Source organism: Sinocyclocheilus grahami, unplaced genomic scaffold (genome assembly GCF_001515645.1).
Source record: "Sinocyclocheilus grahami isolate Dianchi unplaced genomic scaffold, SAMN03320097.WGS_v1.1 scaffold285.1, whole genome shotgun sequence".
Lineage (NCBI taxonomy): Eukaryota > Metazoa > Chordata > Actinopteri > Cypriniformes > Cyprinidae > Sinocyclocheilus > Sinocyclocheilus grahami.
The window spans coordinates 305,730-324,888 of NW_015505464.1; the positions used below are offsets into that span (position 1 = coordinate 305,730).

The 19,159-nt window shown below is 36.2% G+C and overlaps 2 protein-coding genes across 5 annotated transcripts in view; one reads left to right on the forward strand and one right to left on the reverse strand.

Annotated features, from left to right (window-relative positions):
- Positions 1-3,605, forward strand: part of zp3d.2 (zona pellucida glycoprotein 3d tandem duplicate 2) — a 5,907-nt gene extending 2,302 nt beyond the window's left edge. The window contains exons 2-8 of the mRNA XM_016292411.1: positions 405-520; positions 1,031-1,134; positions 1,211-1,385; positions 2,611-2,722; positions 2,877-2,965; positions 3,041-3,114; positions 3,330-3,605. Of these exons, the coding sequence (XP_016147897.1) occupies positions 405-520; positions 1,031-1,134; positions 1,211-1,385; positions 2,611-2,722; positions 2,877-2,965; positions 3,041-3,114; positions 3,330-3,571 (912 nt within the window). The 3' untranslated portion in view covers positions 3,572-3,605. The remainder of the gene's footprint in view (positions 1-404; positions 521-1,030; positions 1,135-1,210; positions 1,386-2,610; positions 2,723-2,876; positions 2,966-3,040; positions 3,115-3,329) is intronic.
- Positions 3,606-3,970: 365 nt separating this feature from the next.
- On the reverse strand, positions 3,971-19,159 carry fli1rs (Fli-1 proto-oncogene, ETS transcription factor-related sequence). 4 transcript variants are annotated; one of them, XM_016292408.1, is made up of 10 exons: positions 19,005-19,159; positions 10,484-10,689; positions 9,589-9,758; positions 7,527-7,730; positions 7,253-7,324; positions 6,264-6,332; positions 6,114-6,176; positions 5,955-6,002; positions 5,041-5,124; positions 3,971-4,903 (listed from the first exon to the last, which is right to left on the reverse strand). In XM_016292408.1, exons 1-10 carry the CDS (start codon positions 19,020-19,022, stop codon positions 4,380-4,382), a joined length of 1,458 nt encoding a protein of 485 aa, XP_016147894.1. In that variant the 5' UTR covers positions 19,023-19,159; the 3' UTR covers positions 3,971-4,379. The 4 variants fall into 4 exon arrangements, with proteins under 4 accessions (XP_016147894.1, XP_016147893.1, XP_016147896.1 ...); XM_016292407.1 differs by lacking the exon at positions 19,005-19,159 and adding an exon at positions 18,519-18,771; XM_016292410.1 differs by lacking the exon at positions 5,041-5,124.

A 19,159-nucleotide genomic window follows, 5' to 3' on the forward strand; every position in this document is an offset into this window, starting at 1 on the left:
TCTCTCTCTTTCTCTCTCTTTCTCTCTCTTTCTCTCTCTCTCTCTCTCTCTTTCTCTCTCTCTCTCTCTCTCTCTCTCTCTATATATATATATATATAAGTAGTCAACATTTGAAGTTCATGTTCCTTTCATCAAACTTGTCCTAAAACCAAAACAATACCAGTTCTTGTCTTATAGGACAACTTTGATGAACTTTTTTGATCCACTTCAAATGTTGACTACTGTATAGATGGATGGATGGATGGATGGATAAAAAAAGAATGGTATGAAAAAAATGTCTAAAAATAAAAGGAAGAGGAGACTCATTATAGCACTAAGGCTCAAAAAATCATTTTGCTCTGTTCAACTCAGGGCTTCACTTGATAAACTTTGCTGTGAAATCATCTTTGTCTTTTTGAATGCAGTTAATAGACAATAGAGTAACATATTCCAACGTACTGCGCTACTCTCCAGTGACGGACCTGGGGCCAATCCGCCGTGCCATGCCTTTCTCAATACCTGTTGAGTGTCACTTTAACAGGTAAATCTGTCTTTCGATGTACATATCGATATGTGTCGATTGCACTGCAAAAAAAAAGCTTATGTTAGTATTTTTGTCTTGTTTCTAGTCAAAATATCAAAAATTTCTTAAATTAAAATACGTTTACTAGATAAGCAAAATGACATAAGATATTTAGTCGGTTCCAGAGGGGGAAAAAAAATTAAGTGCATTTTGCTTAAAACAAGTAAAATGATCTGCCAGTGGGGTAAGTGACTATTTTACTTGCCTCACTGGCAGACTGCACTTCATTTAGTTTTTTTCCCCTTGAAACAAGACTAAATATCTAATGTCCATCTAACATCCATTTTGCTTATCTAGTAAGAAGAATTTTTAGATATTTTGATTAGAAACGAGACAAAAATATCAAGACAAACCTTTTGTTCAGTGTATGTGTTCCACTTGCAGTACCTTTTTGTCAATTTTGTTTGCCTGTTAATCACCGATTTACTTGTTTAACAATCTAACCCCCATTTTGTTTTTTTTCTCCAGATATCATTACTCGTACAAAATTGGTTACATACCACAAGTCAGATATCAGAACTACTTCAAACCCCTGAGAACTGTGGACAGTGTTGTACTCACACCCCGTGATGGTAAACAAGGTTTGACTAATAAGATGAGTACTCCATTCTATATCAGTCAATGAATCATCACCATCCGGTCTTTTAGAGCTGTGGAGAAGGTTATCGCCCACCGAAGAGTATACCATTGGTCACCCCATGTACTTCCAAGCAGACGGACCCCCTCTTGCTGAAGACGAGAGGCTGTTTGTGGATTCCTGTTATGTGACTATCAGCAGTTCTCATTTGTCCATGCCACAATTTACAGTCATTGAAAACCACGGGTAACACTTTGTTCATTATTCCTTATTGTGCCTACTGTGTCATTTTTGATAAGCAAATTTCTAAGGCCTTCTAATTATCAACATCAAAATTTGGATGGAAAAACTGTTCAGCAATCTACTAACATGCCTTCTGTTGTGTGAATGATAGTTTATACTTTTTTAGCAAGTAAAATGCCTTATAGTGTAATTGTAGCATTTTTAATTGTACACCTTAATCATTACTGTACTGCATTGCATTATGTTTTACTCCCACAATATAAACTACAAAGCTTAATTATATACCAAAGCACTGAAATATCATCTTATTAAGACCTGTTATTGGAGATATAGTCTCGCGTAGCCAGACCTTCAGACTGACGGCTGAAAGTCTGGAATCCATGGCAGGTTTCATTGGCCAAGGCCTGCCCATGAGGCCGTTTGACAGACATGTCAAACAACCAATCACAGTTCGTTTCGTTCAGCATCACGTTTCGGGGCGTGGAAATGTTGCCGCAATAACAGACCAGTGTGTAAAACTCTCGGTCGCATTTTAAAGACTCTATGCCGCAAACTTTAAATATTTCACATACTTTTGAAAACCCAGTGTTTAGTTGATTGTCACAGTTGTAAACACGATGGCTTTCTTCTTTCGTGAGAGGGTTTGGCGTCACGGAATCTTTGTTTCCAGGCGGAACGTTAAAACGCGACACGCGTCTCCCGGAAATCCAATATAATTCAACCAATCCGATGACGACTTCGAAAATCCTGAAGTGTTTCCACTTTTGTGTGCTTTATGCATCAGACGTTCAGCCAATGGTCTCTGGGTGTGATGTCTGAGGCTGAGACTATTGAAGATATAGATTGCCAATTAATATTTATTTGTATTATGTAGGTAGTCTGCTATACTGTTACAAAGATTTTAATGACTTCCATTACAAGCTATCAATTTTATTTTACTTTTTGACCATATAAATAACAGCAGCTGCACCAAAATTTTATATTTTTGCTCAATTTGGGAGTTTGAATAAAAGTGAGGTGTTTTTTCCTTGAAGTATGAGCTGCATATTTTCCTATATTATATACTATATAAGCCTGATGTAACATATGATGTTCATACAAACTTTTTTTATATTTCTTTTAATATTGTCTAAATGTTCAATAAACTATTCCATTAGAAAAAAAAAGAACTTTTCTAATTATTTATTATTTCATGCCAAGCATTACATGTATGCTCTTTTTATTTCAGGTGCATGACTGATAGCAAGAGCAGTACGTGGTCCAAATTCATCCAAAGTGGACAAAGAAATGTTGTGCGGTTCTCCTTGGATGCATTTCTGTTTCATGGGATGTTGGGAGAGGTGATATAATGAGCTAAAATGGCATGCTGATGTAATACAATTTCAGAAAAATGTTGCTTTTTCCAATGAAAGGGTCAGGTTTGTGATTTTTGATGAAAGATTGACTTATCAGTTGAGTCCATTTATTGAGGTTGCCTGTTCATTTTATTCTCAGCATCTTTACATGCATTGTGAAATAGCCGTCGGAAGTTTTAAACCAACATCAAGTGCAAAGTCCTGCACTTACAACCAGTCAACAAAACGGTATATTGAATTTTGGTTGTACTGTGAGTGCTAATTTCAAAACTGAACTAGTATTAATTTGGATAATTTCTTCAGATGGGAAGAGTTATTTGGTTCAAATGATGCATGCCTCTGCTGCGACTCCACATGTCTGTCTTCGGACCTGTCTGGTAAGAAATGTCAAGTGATTTTAGGGCAAAGTATGTTGTTGTTGGAATATATATCTTTTCATAGCACTGCATTGAGAGTAAATACAATAATGCTTGTTAAGCTGTCAGGAAAGTCTTGCCACATCATGGAGGTTTTATAAGATTTTAGTGAACCTGTTCTCTGACTTTAGAATCTCAGATTTACGTCAAGCCCTATTTTATGAATTAATTTACAGTGTCCAGTAAGGTCATCACCAGTGAGCCCTGGATCATGGAGTCTGATTTGGACATTGTCAAGGAAGAGCAAACATCTCCATTCATGACAGAAGGGGTGGGGAAAGGCTTTGTTGAAGTAATAACCACACAGACAGCTGAGATTGGACCTCGTCATTTTGTGCCAGACCTGGGTGTGATGGAGGAAGTTGATAAATTTGTGGAGCCACGCCGAATATTTGAGGAGGTATTTGGATTGGACTAAACAAAAAGGATTAAATAAAGACATTTATGATTTCGAGTTTTCAGTTAAATTGGACTTGATTTGTTAATAAATATATGATGCCATTGTACATGACGTCATTTTTTTTTTGATAACGTATCACTAATATAGTGTGAGTCTGTGAGACAATTGTGCCTTGGAATTTGCTACTGTAAATAGATAACAAAGCACCCAAAAACAACACTACACTGCAAAACACAATGGTTTTTAGTAGTGAAAAAAGGTCCTTTTTAGATGTTTATGTTCTCCAAATTAAGAAAGAAAATGGTTGAGCACAAACATTTTGAAAGGGATATTCTTTGTAGTGAATAGATTTTTGGTAATGTCTATTAAAAAAAAAAGGAAAAAAAAAAGGACAATAATAAAATTCACAGATGCGGTAAGTGAGCTACATGTTTTATTGGTTTGAAATATAATGTTACACTTAGGGGAGTGAAGTTATTTGATTAAAAAAAAGACTGTACAAAGTACATGCTTACAAAGGAATATTACATTTTAAAACAGAGATGAGTATGCATGCTTTTGGGGAATGTCAGAGCAGTCTTTTCGATGTCTTATATGAAACATGCAAGACCTATTTACAATTTAGCCCAGAAGACGTACAGCTTTGTTTGATATGCGCATATATATATATATATACACACACACACACTGTACAAAAAATGCAGTGAGATGGAGAACTGTTTGGAATTGCTACAAAGGATTTGCATTGGATGAGGATTCCTGAAAAGTTACTGTTTTGTTATACTCTGTTCTCGTATGAAATCCAGGGCTTTATAATTAGATTGTTTTAGTAATAAGAGTTCAAATGAGAGTGAGTACTGGGATGTCGTGGGATGGGTGAGCTGGGATACACCACTCCTGTTGCAGAGTTCCAGTAGGTGGTTGGAGGCCCAAAGAAATTCCCAGTCGAAACGGGCATAGGGGTTGAATGAGTGCCCATGAAGTTCATTTTTGGCTGGTGGCTGTGGTAACTTTGCACATATGGCACTTCGGCCTGGTATTTGAGCACGCCCCCTTCTGGAGGATGGTTTTGGTGGGCTTGGGAGATGCCCTGGAAATCGAATTTGTATGCATAGCGTTTGCCATGCACCTTGGTCATGATGTTCTTGTCATAGTAGTAGCGGAGGGCCCGGCTGAGCTTGTCATAGTTCATGTTAGGCTTGCTCTTTCGCTCCCCCCAGCGCTTGGCTACCTCGTCTGGGTCGGTCATCTTGAATTCTCCGTTAGTGCCCTCCCAGGTGATGATGGCGGCATTGTTGCTGTCAGACAGCAGCTCCAACAAGAACTGCCACAGCTGGATCTGACCAGAGCCTGTGTGAAAATAAAGAGTGTCAGAGATTTTTAGCAGCGGATGGAAGGGCTTTTTAGGGCAGGTTGTTTTCTCCAAATGTGACCTTTTTAATGTATGTTGTACACAGAAACAGAATGTGGGTCGGTCAGACACCTACCCACAGTCCTGTCAGTGCTGGTGATGGGCAGGTTGTTAGAATTGTGTTTGGTCGGTCGGATCTTGGTGTGGAATGGTTTCGTTTCTGTGTAAAGAAGGTCGGGCAAACATCATACTAATAGTCATACTAATCATGATGTACTTGGCTTGTTAGATTTTTTTTATTTTTTATTTTATTTTTTACAGGCCTTCAAATCTTTATTTAAAAATGTAAACTGAAGTTTGGGGTCAGTAAGATTTTTTTAATGTTTTTAAAAAGTTTCTTATGCACACCAAGGCTGTATTTGTTTGATCAAAAATACAATAAAAGCAGTAACATTTTTAAATATTACAATTTAAAATATAGTTTTTCTATTGAAATGCATCTTAAAATGTAATTTTATTTCTGTGATGGCAAACCTGTATTTTCAGCAGCCATTACTCCAGTCTTCAGTGTTACATGATGCATAATATTATTAATATTTGGTGCTTATTATTTTATATATTGTGGAAACTGTGCAGCAATAGATTTCTTCTTTTCCCAAATGTAAACGTTTTACCGTCACTTTTGGTCTTTCATGTCTTTGCTGAATAAAAGTAAAAATTTCTTAAATTAAATAAAATCTAACTGACCTCAAACTTTTTAATGATAAATGTATGTTATTTAAATTATTAAAAAAATTAACTAATGAAAATATAATAAAATTTTGTCTTGGGTATGTTTCATTTGTCCAGATTATATTAACAACAGGAATTCAGTTATTCAGTTATCATATAACTGAACACATATATGGTCTAATCTCATTTATTATTCAATTATAAAAGGGCAAAACTTTGTGCCCAGTCTGTGCATCCAAAGATAACATACCCTAAAAAGGCCACATTTGTTAATTTGACAATGATGCTTATACAGTTTTCTGATTAGTCACTTCTTACCTGGATTTGCAAGACGGCTGCTGATGGGACCTAATGCTTGGTAGGGGTCTGCAAAGATGGAAATGTACAATACTGATTTGATATTTTGAAGTGTAGTTTAACAAAAAGATAATTAAAAGCAATTTCATAGAGTATTAAATTAAAGGGGCACTTGTCGACCTTGTGGAAGTCTTGGTGGAGGCTCTGTAATTCTGGTGTTGTGCTGATGTTCGATAGGAGAACCTGTGATTTTATAGAGGTGAGTTGTTGTTTTTTTACATTTGTGCAATATAATTATGTAACATGATGTTTTTGTGAACGCAGAGCAACCTTTTGGGACAGCTGGTAAGGCACTTGAGGACCAACTGTTCCTTCTGCCGATCTCCTCAAAGCTGTTTTCTGTGCCGAGGCAAAGTCAGATAGGAGCAGTTAACAAAAGGGAGATTTTACAGGAAAGGATGGCTTTAAAGAGTAAGGAGAAGGGCAGCCGCAGAAGGAAGGAAGCCCTGCATTAAAGATCCCTAAGGAGAAACGCAGGGCAGAACAAAGCCAGCAGCAAAACCGTAAGAAGGCCCGAAGATGGCACACAATTCCTCAGGGTGATTGTCCTTTTGTTCTAACTGATTCTCTTTACCACAGAATAGTCAATTGTATCCTAACCTGAGCTCTAAGCACCCCTTACTTCCTATCCTGATGCAGCTGTTTCCTGTCTGAAAGTGCAACGATTCAAAAACCTTGCAACACTTGGGGCAAAATTCATTGAAGAAACAAACTACAGTCCTCATAGGACCTCTCTAGACTCTATCTTAGCCATTGGCATTTTATCAGTACAATAACTTATTGGAGTTATTTTTTTACAAAAAAATGTTGGTAACCAAACAGTTGTCGGTAGCCATAGACTTCCATTGTATTTTTCCATGCTGCAGAAGTTAATGGCTACTGGCAACTGTTTGGTAACCAACATTCTTAAAAATATATTTTAGTGAACTACCCCTTTAAGAATTTTAGCATATAAAAATAACCATGTGACTTATCATAGGGTGGAAACCGCATTATGATGCAATAGGTGTTTAGTAAATAGTTGCATTGATTAACATTTAATAAGAATATTATTAGGCACAAAATTGCTTCTAGTTCACTGGAATAACTTTAGGATCATTACAGTTACAAGAAACATCTCATTTTGGTGCACTAATATAAAATGTGGTGTACATTCGGACTGAGGTTGCAAATTCAGCTCATCCAATCAGAATTTACAGTCAGAAATATATATAAAACTAAATTTTATCTTAAAAATAGAAGTAAAAAGTTTGACTTACCAGCTTTAACCTGTAGTCTAGGCTGTGGTTCTGTATTGGTAGGGGTTGCAGGATAGGAAAAAGTGGGGCTACCTGAGTAAACGATAGTAAAGAAAACAAGCCCTCTTAATTTACTTTATATATAAATAGGCACAAACTTTTCCACAATGTACTAACAATGCATTTAGAAATGGAAATGATTAAAGTCGCTTTATAGATTTTCCTGATGTTTTCTTGACCAAATTAACAATTAGTAATGGATTATTCATATGGAATTATGGGCGAAGTTCCTTACTCTCCCGGAGGTAGTTTAGATGGGAGAGCAGGATGTCTGTATTGTATGCGGTAGTGAGACGCATCATGTCCTCTTTGGTCATTTTGCAGAGTGCTTTTCCATCCAGTGTATGGAAGAGGGACGCGTCCACATCGGAAAGAACGTATTCCTTTATTGCCCACTCTACCCACTGCCGCACATGGTCTTGTGTCCATACTTCTGGGTCTAAAACAGGACAGACGCAAAAATAAAATGAGGAACAAGTGCTTCAGCTGTGACAGTACTTATCAGAGTTCAAACATGAGGTAAAAAACTGTTACTGCTCTTAATCTCAATAAGATAGTGCTGATACATCTTTTTGTACTTCAGTAAGGGTTTTGGGCCGAGGGGTCATGGTTTGGCTGATATATATCAGCTAAATAATGACCCCTTGGCCCAAAAACCCTTACTGAAGTACAAAATATATATATATTATCAGGGCATTTTTTCAGAGGAGGCTGTGTCTCCTAAAAATATTGGATGAGGAAAAAATTTGTAGTAAAAAAAAATAAACCATGCCGATATTACTAAATCCGCATCTCTCTTGCCTCCCCTGCTCCTATTGACTTTTAACAAACCCCCCTAAGCATGCGGATATACATCTGTAATAAAACACACATACATATATATATATATATATATATATATATATATATATATAGAGCGTTTAGGATTTTTTTCTGCCTTTTTGACGTCACCGCTCAGCTGCCATTGAGATGAATGGGAATGCTATCGGAAATGTTTCTCCACATATTACAGACCTCCTGTTATAAGCCATCATACTCTTATTTGTTCTTGAAATATGACGCCATATCCGAGAATTATGAGCATTATAATTGTTTGGTCTGGGTGACTCATGAGGAGGTATCCCATACACTCACTGTCACACAATTCATGGAGCGACTCCACAACTCTGCCCTCTTAATAATGTTACGACGACCTTCAAAACGTTTCGCTGAAGATAACGCAACTTCCTAATTGGTTTGCGAGTAAAGAGTGATTATCTCTGTTGGAATCTGTGCAATCATTTGTAGTTTAGTCAGCTGGGTTACTGGGATCTGCCAGAAGGAAGCGCATCAGTGCTTTTTCTTTCTTTTACAATGCTTGTATTGCAAACTAGCCTTTTCCCCCCACAAAGCACAAGTTCCTAAGTGATGCAAGAGCCTGTGGACACTGCATAATTACCACATATCTTTGTTTAGACATCTATACATCCTCTAGTTTTAGAAATTGCAGACTAAATCTGTCAGGTGCTAAAATGCTTCCCTTTTTACAAAACATTACAGTCTACAGGTGTTATTTAAGTATCTATATACTGTTGTGTATTTATTAATATTTTGAATTGGCTTTTAATTTTATATTTTTAGCTTAAGTACTTTTATTTAATTTAGTTGCAAATGCAACATTTTTAGCAAAGACAAATGTTTTTAATCGTTTTAATGTTTTAGTCTTGACAAAAACAGTCAACATGAAATTTAATTTATGAAATTTATTAGAAAAATTTTATCAAAAATGATACATAATATACAGACCTTGTCTTAAGAAAGTGCATGATATTTCAAAATGCATTTTAAAATGTATTTCTTTCCTCCGATGGCAAAGCTGAGTTTTCAGCAGCCATTATTTCAGTCTTTAGTGTCACATGATCCTTCAGAAATCATTCTAATACATTGATTTGGTGCTCAAGAAAATGACAAATATATGAATATTTAAACCATTGTCCTGCTTATTTTTTGTGAGAACTGTGAAAAATGTGATCACACTTTTTTTCAGGATTCTTTGAATAGAAACAAGAAAATAATTTAAAATATAAATCTTTTGTTATATTATAAATGTCTTTACTGTCACTTTTGATTAAATTAATGCATCTGTGCTGAATAAACAGAGTCATTTCTCAGTGTATGTTGCGTATATCTCATTACAAAAGTAAAAAGGTTTGTGAATGCGTTTTCATATTAAGTTAATACAAAAAATATACAGTCAGACTCTGCTTTTCTGTATAAATGACAGTGAAATACTTGATCACTTTTACTATAGATCTCACCCGCTGGTACAATGACCCTCTTCTCCTCTGTGGCGCTGCTGGGTGGGGTGGCAGTCTGCGGGCTGCTCCGTGGTTCTGGGTAAGAGGCCTGGTAGGCCAAAGGTCCCCCATCACTGTTACTCATGTGTCGGGTCTTTTTAGTCACACTGCAGTCCACTGGGGACTCACGGCTGTGGCATGCATGAGAGAAAATAAGAAACTGAGAGCTAAAATGTTTTGGTTCTAATTGCTCACCGTTATGATATTGAAGGAATAGTTTAACTCAAAATTCAGATGCCTCCTGGAAATGCATATCGACAAGTTTGATCAGTGATACTGAATGGCACTGGTTTCTTACATGTAATGCAACATGGTGAGTTGCGAATGAGATGTTATTTCACAATACTTGTCACGTATGACCTGTATGGACTAATTTATGGTGCTTTTCTTGGTGCTTAACAGCATGTGGTCACTGCTATTATTGTGTGGAAAAGAGCCGCTTGGACATTCTGGGAAACTTCTCCGTTTGTGTTCCACAGAAGAAAGAAAGCCATATTATGGATTTGGAATGACATGAAGGCAAGTAAATGATGCCACAATTTATTTATTTATTTATTTTGAGGGAAAGAGTCCTACACATTTACAAATAAAGGTTCCAAAAGATTTTTTTTTTACCACAGTGATGCCTTTGAAGAACCACTTTTGGATCCTCAAAAAACCTTTCAGTGATCTGCAGTTCTCAAAAGAACCATTTTTTTCTTAATGTGAAGAATAGAAATGTAGAACCTTTTTATAGTATAAAGAACCTTTTGTGCATTGAAACGTTTCTTCATGGAACCATAAATACCAGTAAAGAACCTTTATTTTTAAGAGTGTATAAATGGAGATCTTCTGACATCAAGGTTTGTTGTCCCACCTGGTTCCGTTGATGTGTTCTGCTCTCTTCGCAGGGTTCTGTGTGGCCGATCCGGTCCAGTCTGGCTCAGTGGGTTCTACGCTCTCTTCAGAACCCTGTCTGAACACTGCAGGTGAGGTGATCTCTCCCTTCATGTGCATGGCCTGGGGACCACTGAAGGGTGACTCGAATATGGACTGGTTTTCACTCACCACTGATAGAGCTTCCTGTGAAGTATACAACACACACGGGTTATGTAAACAAAACACTTAAAGTCTTTAATTTAGGTGAACAAGAAATCATAGTGTGAGAGTAGAAATAACACTTAATCATTTAGTCAGTAATTCCAGAACAGGGATGTTACGGGTTTCCGCTACTATCGCTATGCCATGACTTTCTAATCAGCAACTGGTGTCAAAAGAATTGATTTGGGGCACGAACTTAAGGTTTATCTGGACAATAAAAAAAACTCTACCGAGGAACTCCACGCTACAAAATAAAGGTGTCTGTTGTTCCATAAAGAACCTTTAACACCATGGAACCTCTGCATTTTACAAAGGTCCTTGATGGTGGAAAAAGGTTCTTTAGGTTATTAAAATGTTCCTCACATTAAGAAAATATGGTTCTTTTAAGAACAGTTCAGTAAAAGATTCTTTGTAGAACCAAAAATGGTTCTTTTATGGCATCACTGCTAAAACCCCATTTTGGAACCTTTATTATTTTATTTTTGATTATTTTTAAGAGTGTAGAGTTAATAGAAATAACCTTTAATTCAGTCTTTTGACTGTTACGACCCTCCTTTAGTTGTTAAACGTCTAGGGACTGAGAAGGGGAACATTGGACCGGTTCAGACCATTGCCAGCTTCACACTCGGTGTGTAAATGAAAGGAACGAAGACTGGAGACTAAATCAAGCGAACTTGTTTTATTTAAAGACCGTGACAGTTATTTACCCAAGAAATAAAAAAACGAACGGGTGTGTATATAAAAATAAAAGAAATAATTACAGCAGCTTTTATAATGTTGGAAAACTGGGGAGGTTGAAGGGAAACTGGATTGTGCCAAAAGAAAGAAAGTAACAAAACCAAAAGGAATCTAACTAACCCATTTTGGTCTAGTCCTAAACTAAAATAAAGAAAAATGCGAAAAGGAAAACATCTTCAACGTCCAAGACGTCGTAACTCAACTTCACTAACCAACCAAACAAAAAATACAGAAAGTGGCACAAATCCCTAACCTAGTGTGTCTAACAATGAAATCGAACTACATGTGCACCATGTAAGTCACGTGACATAACTTACCTACCCCTTTACCTCCGTCCAGTTTTAACACATCTTTGAAAAAGCTTTGTAAGGCTTTCAAATGTCACAGATCAGGAGTTTCGGGCCAGCCAAGTAGGTAAGATATTTTACATGGCAATCAAAGCACATCACAAACTAAATCAAACAAACAAAAACACAAAGAGAAAATATCACAGCCCAAATTCACAAAGCCAGCTTTCGAATACGCTGGCGTTTCCCTTATATAGCACAGCTGGACGTCAATCAGCTATCAAAAGTTATATTTGCTTATTAGTCCAAAACCTTATAAAACTATAAAATTAGCACTAAAATTACTTACATGCTCTCTTATTGTTCAGCTACAGGGGGTATTAATTTTGAAACTGAAAAATAAGTTTATCGGAATAGTTTAGGGCATTTTTTTTTTTTTTTTTTTTACTTCCAGGTAGATATGACTTGGCACAAGAGTCCAATTAGAAATTGAGACATCATCTGTGCATTTTCTTCCTGTGTTTAGTGTTGGTAGTCTGCTCTCGAGCACTCTGGCCTGGGTGTGTCCGTTTGAAACTTCAAAAAGACATTTTAAACATTCAAATGTATGTAAGTGTTTGTGCATGAATAAATGTTTGTGTTATAGCTGAATTCAGGGAGTTTGTTTAGAGGGCTTTAGTATTGTCTTTAGAGCTGAAATACGTCAGCACTGAGCTTTTTCGGTGGCTCACAGGAAATCTGGCCCCCATGTGCAGGGAAACCTTTTGGCATGGGGCATGAGATAGGAAACAGAGGAGTGATAGAAATGTGGGTCATTTAAAGCTGAAAAACAAATTTGTTCTGAATGCTGTTGAGGTTGAGGGTCACCAAACAGGGAGGCGGCAGCATTGTAGGGTGCATTCACCTGACCTGAAGTCTTGCGAATTTGTTACAAGAATCTGTTTCGGTGTTTAGTTTAAGTGACTGGCATTTACTGATAAAATTGCTTTTTGATGATGAAAGTTCAAAGGATTTTATATCATGAATATTTCAGATCGAGACTACCAGGAAAGAATGTTTTCTTATGGCCCAAACAAACACCAACTACTTTGGGTTTTGTTGTCCATTCAGAATTAATCCTGAATTTGAATTGAACTAGCAGAATAAGAATTTGAATGTAAGGAAGTAGAATTACAGTGACGTGAAATTCAAAGAAATTCATGTGACTAATTTTTAACTGGAGAAGCTAAGTTAAGTCAAGACAAAAGAATGTTGGCATCTTTGTTTGAAAGTTTTAAAAGCTTTGCAGTTTTATAGAGCTTGCGGATGGATGGATGGATTTGTTGTTGCAATGTGAATTGCCAAACCCGAGTGACAAGTCAATATTACTGGTTTCTCTTAAAATGTCTTACATTTTTGCTAGTAATAATTCACTATAAATATGCTGCCACAAATCTTAATAATTTCTAGTTCTCCTATTGAACTAGCTGTGAATAGCACTAGCTATCTCTCACACACACTATAATAAATGCCATGAAATGTCCTGCTCTAGTAGAGAAGTGAAAGCGTGCTCAAAACAAGGCCAAGCTGAAAATTCAAACCGTTTTCACCGCCTAGTCTGTGTGCATTTGCAAGCGTCAGTCTTGTGTAGACATATACAACAATAAAGTGCAATCCACAGCCTTAACTTATGGCACAGATGAGGCTGAACTTGATGCTGCTCTGTGCAGGAGAGATGACATGCACTAAGATTGCATTGCATTGTCCAACAGCATTTGAACACTCACTTATTTAAAACAATTCATTTGGATCCGTATACAAAAAGCAAATGTGCTAGTTGGACAAATGATGTATTCTGCATCTTCTCTTTTACAGCAAGCTAAACTGCAGCCAGTGAAACAGTTGGTATTTCATTCTGCAGTTAAAATTATTCTGTACCTGTGCACCTTTTAAACCACAACCCCACACACATAGTACTGCTCTCTCTCCTCCAAAGTGATGAACATAAACATACTCTATCCTGGCCACCAATGCCACAACTGACTTCCTGTTCAATGAGTTTCATATCGGTCTCTGTTGCTGAGAAACCAAATGCAATATTTTAGCGAACATAAACTGCACACTGTGTGCAAAATGTCAGAGTTGAGGTCAGTGAGATTAATGTGCATCTCACATCAAAAACAACACAGAGAGATGCACATAAACACAGGCATGCTATTGTTGTGCCGTCCTTGGCGCCGCTGGGTGCCTGTGACATGCATGCAGTGTTTTCAAGTCAATTGCAACAGACCTCCATTTGGGTCTTGTGAAAGAAATTCTCATTTTGTCACAACAGAGCTTGGGGTAGAGCAACACTGCACAGAAAAAAAAAAAACCCTTGGTGCTTTTAGGTTTCAGAGGTTTTGCACAAAAGCTAATCACACAGTATATCACCCTCAAAGGGCGGAGCTCACTGCAAATTTATTCTGTGATAATCCAACAGATTTACTAGATTACCACTAGTAAATCTAGATATTAGACTAACATTTTTAAAGGTGTACAGGTTTGAATCTGATGCATGCTAGTAAAGGAAGCACTGAAAAGCAATGTGGTCAATCTTTGGTAATGAAATCAAGTTATGAAATGTCCCTTTGCTTATTATCATAATTGGACATTGGGTAATATGGGAGACACAGTCTGATCTGTACATTTCACAAATCACAATTTGCTTTATCATATTCTAGTTGGTTTGCTGCTGTGAAGTCTAATTTGTTGGTCTGAAGTATTAGAGAGAAAATCACAGTAAAATGCGGAATTCAGACATGCAAAAAATACTGTTACTGAATAAATACTGTGCACTGGCTACATGCTTGACAATGATTTCATTTATTTATTTTCATCATTTTAAATATAATGAATAGGGCCTAATTGTGCAATTCCTTAACTACATTAACTCAGTATTATTATGTATAAATGTATTTTATAAAATGTTTAATTTGGGCTATTTACCATATAAACCCATTAAACAATAACTGTCATTAAGGCACATTATTAGGGAAGACAGCGTTATTTTAATTGTACATTTAGCACTAAATTATTATAAAAAATAACTTGCAGAAATATATTTCAAATATAAATTAATAGATATGAAACTTTATATTTTTATTATTTTAAAGACTGATAAATGATGCCCCGCCTCTGACAATTTATGAAAAGAGTGTAAATGTAAAATAAGAAAAGAAAAAAAAATTCGTAAAGATGGACACTCCTTGGCCACCAATGCCACAACTGACTTCCTGTTCAATGAGTTTCATATCGGTCTCTGTTGCTGAGAAACCAAATGCAATATTTTAGCGAACATAAACTGCACACTGTGTGCAAAATGTCAGAGTTGAGGTCAGTGAGATTAATGTGCATCTCACATCAAAAACAACACAGAGAGATGCACATAAACACAGGCATGCTATTGTTGTGCCGTCCTTGGCGCCGCTGGGTGCCTGTGACATGCATGCAGTGTTTTCAAGTCAATTGCAACAGACCTCCATTTGGGTCTTGTGAAAGAAATTCTCATTTTGTCACAACAGAGCTTGGGGTAGAGCAACACTGCACAGAAAAAAAAAAAACCCTTGGTGCTTTTAGGTTTCAGAGGTTTTGCACAAAAGCTAATCACACAGTATATCACCCTCAAAGGGCGGAGCTCACTGCAAATTTATTCTGTGATAATCCAACAGATTTACTAGATTACCACTAGTAAATCTAGATATTAGACTAACATTTTTAAAGGTGTACAGGTTTGAATCTGATGCATGCTAGTAAAGGAAGCACTGAAAAGCAATGTGGTCAATCTTTGGTAATGAAATCAAGTTATGAAATGTCCCTTTGCTTATTATCATAATTGGACATTGGGTAATATGGGAGACACAGTCTGATCTGTACATTTCACAAATCACAATTTGCTTTATCATATTCTAGTTGGTTTGCTGCTGTGAAGTCTAATTTGTTGGTCTGAAGTATTAGAGAGAAAATCACAGTAAAATGCGGAATTCAGACATGCAAAAAATACTGTTACTGAATAAATACTGTGCACTGGCTACATGCTTGACAATGATTTCATTTATTTATTTTCATCATTTTAAATATAATGAATAGGGCCTAATTGTGCAATTCCTTAACTACATTAACTCAGTATTATTATGTATAAATGTATTTTATAAAATGTTTAATTTGGGCTATTTACCATATAAACCCATTAAACAATAACTGTCATTAAGGCACATTATTAGGGAAGACAGCGTTATTTTAATTGTACATTTAGCACTAAATTATTATAAAAAATAACTTGCAGAAATATATTTCAAATATAAATTAATAGATATGAAACTTTATATTTTTATTATTTTAAAGACTGATAAATGATGCCCCGCCTCTGACAATTTATGAAAAGAGTGTAAATGTAAAATAAGAAAAGAAAAAAAAATTCGTAAAGATGGACACTCCTATTGTATGATCGAAATGACTACTAAGAGAAAAAAAATAGTACAAAAATGTCCTGTTTGTTTGGTTTTAAAACCACCATTTTTCTATTTTCAGTTTTTTCTTCTAATGTTCTTTTTCTCATTTAACAGTATGCAAACCAACCCCACAACCCCGGGGATGGTGAACACCACTTCAGTCATGAACGAAAGTTAGAAAATATTTTTACACTTATGTTTTGTAGTGTCTGTTTTTAACCCAAGAGTCCCCCCCTCCACAATGTTGAGTGATTCTACTGCTTGTTTTGCCAGAGATAATCAAGAAAGAATGAAAAATGTGCCAACCAACCCTGGTCTCACCGGTCACTGAGATAATGTGCAATTTTTCGTATTGTTTGTGGCTCATAAAACTGCAGTCACTGTATTTTAAACAAAATAGGCCTACAGCTTTGATTCTTAACTGCAGGAACTGACACGACTGAGGGAATAAATCCCTATAAAATAAATATTTTGTTCGTTCAATTACTCATATATTGCTAAATTATTCGTTACTACCCGAATTTGCCAATATAATAAAAATAAATTGCAAATGATAAAGTGCCTATATAAATTAATGTACTATAATTGAATCAATATTATAATTTTAATATAAATAGTAATAACACCAGCAATAATAATGTCAATTACTACATTTTTATATTTATATTCAGACTATAATTTCTAATGTCATATTATAATGTTCATTTTAAAGAGAGCCTATATTAAACCTATATTAACGCACGAGAATTCGCTAATGAATCCTATTCGAGCTAGAACTTTCACAGTTATGATGTTAGCTCAGTTTGCGAGAGTGAAGGAAAGCAGAAGTTGACGTTAAGGCATGCTGATTTTGCAAAGAGACACGCAGCTGCGCTCTGAGCTGCAAAAACACTTTGTGGTTTTCACAAGTTTTAATCAGCAACATCTTGCAAGAGGAGATGGGGCGCTTCTCTGAGGAGAATCTGCATTAACAGGACGTGGAGACGCAGCACGTTCGAATTGGCTTCAGTTTATTGTCCGGCTAATTTAATTGAAATGTAGAACAATGCATTGGCATCGCACATCTATCGAATCAATTTTGTTTTGTCAGTCTTTGTTGCCTTTTTTTCGAGGAGGGCCTGCGGAAGTGTGTGCGGAAAGTCTGAGGTTTGAGACAGGAAGCCTGCTCGGCTCTGATAACGACACCTGACAAGCGCCCAGCACTTTGCTATTAATGATTCCTTAAAGAACTAAATCAGGCATGGAATAACTACAAACACGAAACACAGGAATGCAGAGGGGATGTATAGAGATCGTTGCGTGAAAGGACAAGATGAACCAACACAGTTTTTGCAGAATTAACAATTAAAAACAACCCCGATGCGTCACATTCAAAGTTGTTAACCAAATAAAAAAATTCACATGGTGAGAAATTAGAATAGGCCTATATCCTATTTGAGAAATATTATTTCCACACGTTGAAGACCATGTCTATTAATATATATATATATATATATATATATATATATATATATATTCGCTATTTGGATACAGAAGAAAATATGGATAGCCTACACTTTATTTTAAGGTGTCCTTGTTACAGTGTAATTACACATTTAAATACTGGATAATACTAGCCTAATTAACTATGTCCTTACTATATGGTTAGGATTAGGGTTTGGCTTAGAGTTACGTGCATGTAATTATGCATAATTTATTGTTGTTATAGCTAATAGCAAGTACATGTAACGTAACAAGGACACCTTAAAATAAAGTGTTAGATACAATATTTATGTAAATAATACAAACATAAGACAACAACTAGCAAACAGTACGCAGTTGACGACAGTAGCCTATTTAAATATCATCGAAATGAATTTCAGTACGCAGATAATGACTGGGATTTTAGCGATGTTAGTCATTTTATGATTAGCCCCTGTGTTTGTTTGGTTTGTTTCGTTTTGTTTTGAATGAATGTAGCTACAGTTTAAGCTCCCTAAATTAATCGAGGTTCTAGAATAAGTAATTAACCTACCACTCGCGTGACTAATAATCAACATAATGTAGCTTTACTGGACAATTTTCAGCACGAAAAAAACACAATGTATTAATAATAATATTAACTGGTGCTTGCCACCATTTTCTACCATGACATGTTACCATCCAAATAAAACTAAACTCCAGCATATGCCGTTAATCACCGTTGATATGCATTAATATAGCCTATTAGTTCTTGCAAAGTGCCATGCCAGATTTAACCAGTCGAAAGTATACAAAATAAAAAAAATACTAGACGTTTTCGTTTTGTGATTTTTAAAGTCTCCACAGTAGGCTGTACCTTGTTGTTGGCGCCATAAAGCCACCTGCGTCGAGAGCGCCCCGCCATAATTGTGCCATATGTGAAATTCGGTTCATTGTTTTCCAATTTGCATTTGCGTGAGTTTTCGTCGTTCTTAAGATGCAGTAGAAAGTAGGTTAGCTACATGTACTTTAGCTAACTTGGATGGATCATTAAATATGCCATTTTGCATCCTAGAACGTAACTGTTAAAAAAAAAGTAAAACAAATGGAATAACAGATTTGTGCATAGCCTCTCTCGCGCGCGGTGGACACCATTTCGTTTTTTATCTGAGTCTAAATGTTGTAGTGGTTTCTTGTGTTATTAAAGAGCCGACATTCAACCACGAACGGGAAGGAAGAGGAAATTTTGTACAAGAAGGAAAGAGTGGGGACCTCTCTCACCAGTAGTCGCGCTAACCGTGTGGGTGGTTGCGCACTCGCTATTCATTTTCAGAACAGACAATAAACCAGATCAAACGCCTACCTTAATAGTACAGTCCATTGCAGATTTCTGTGGAGTTCATGAAGAAAAAAACTTTGGTAAACTTAAGCTATGTAAACCCAGGTACTTTGTTAACCCAGCTGAAACGCATCGACTTGTGTGCACAGGCGCATTTAGTCGTCGACGCAAACCATACT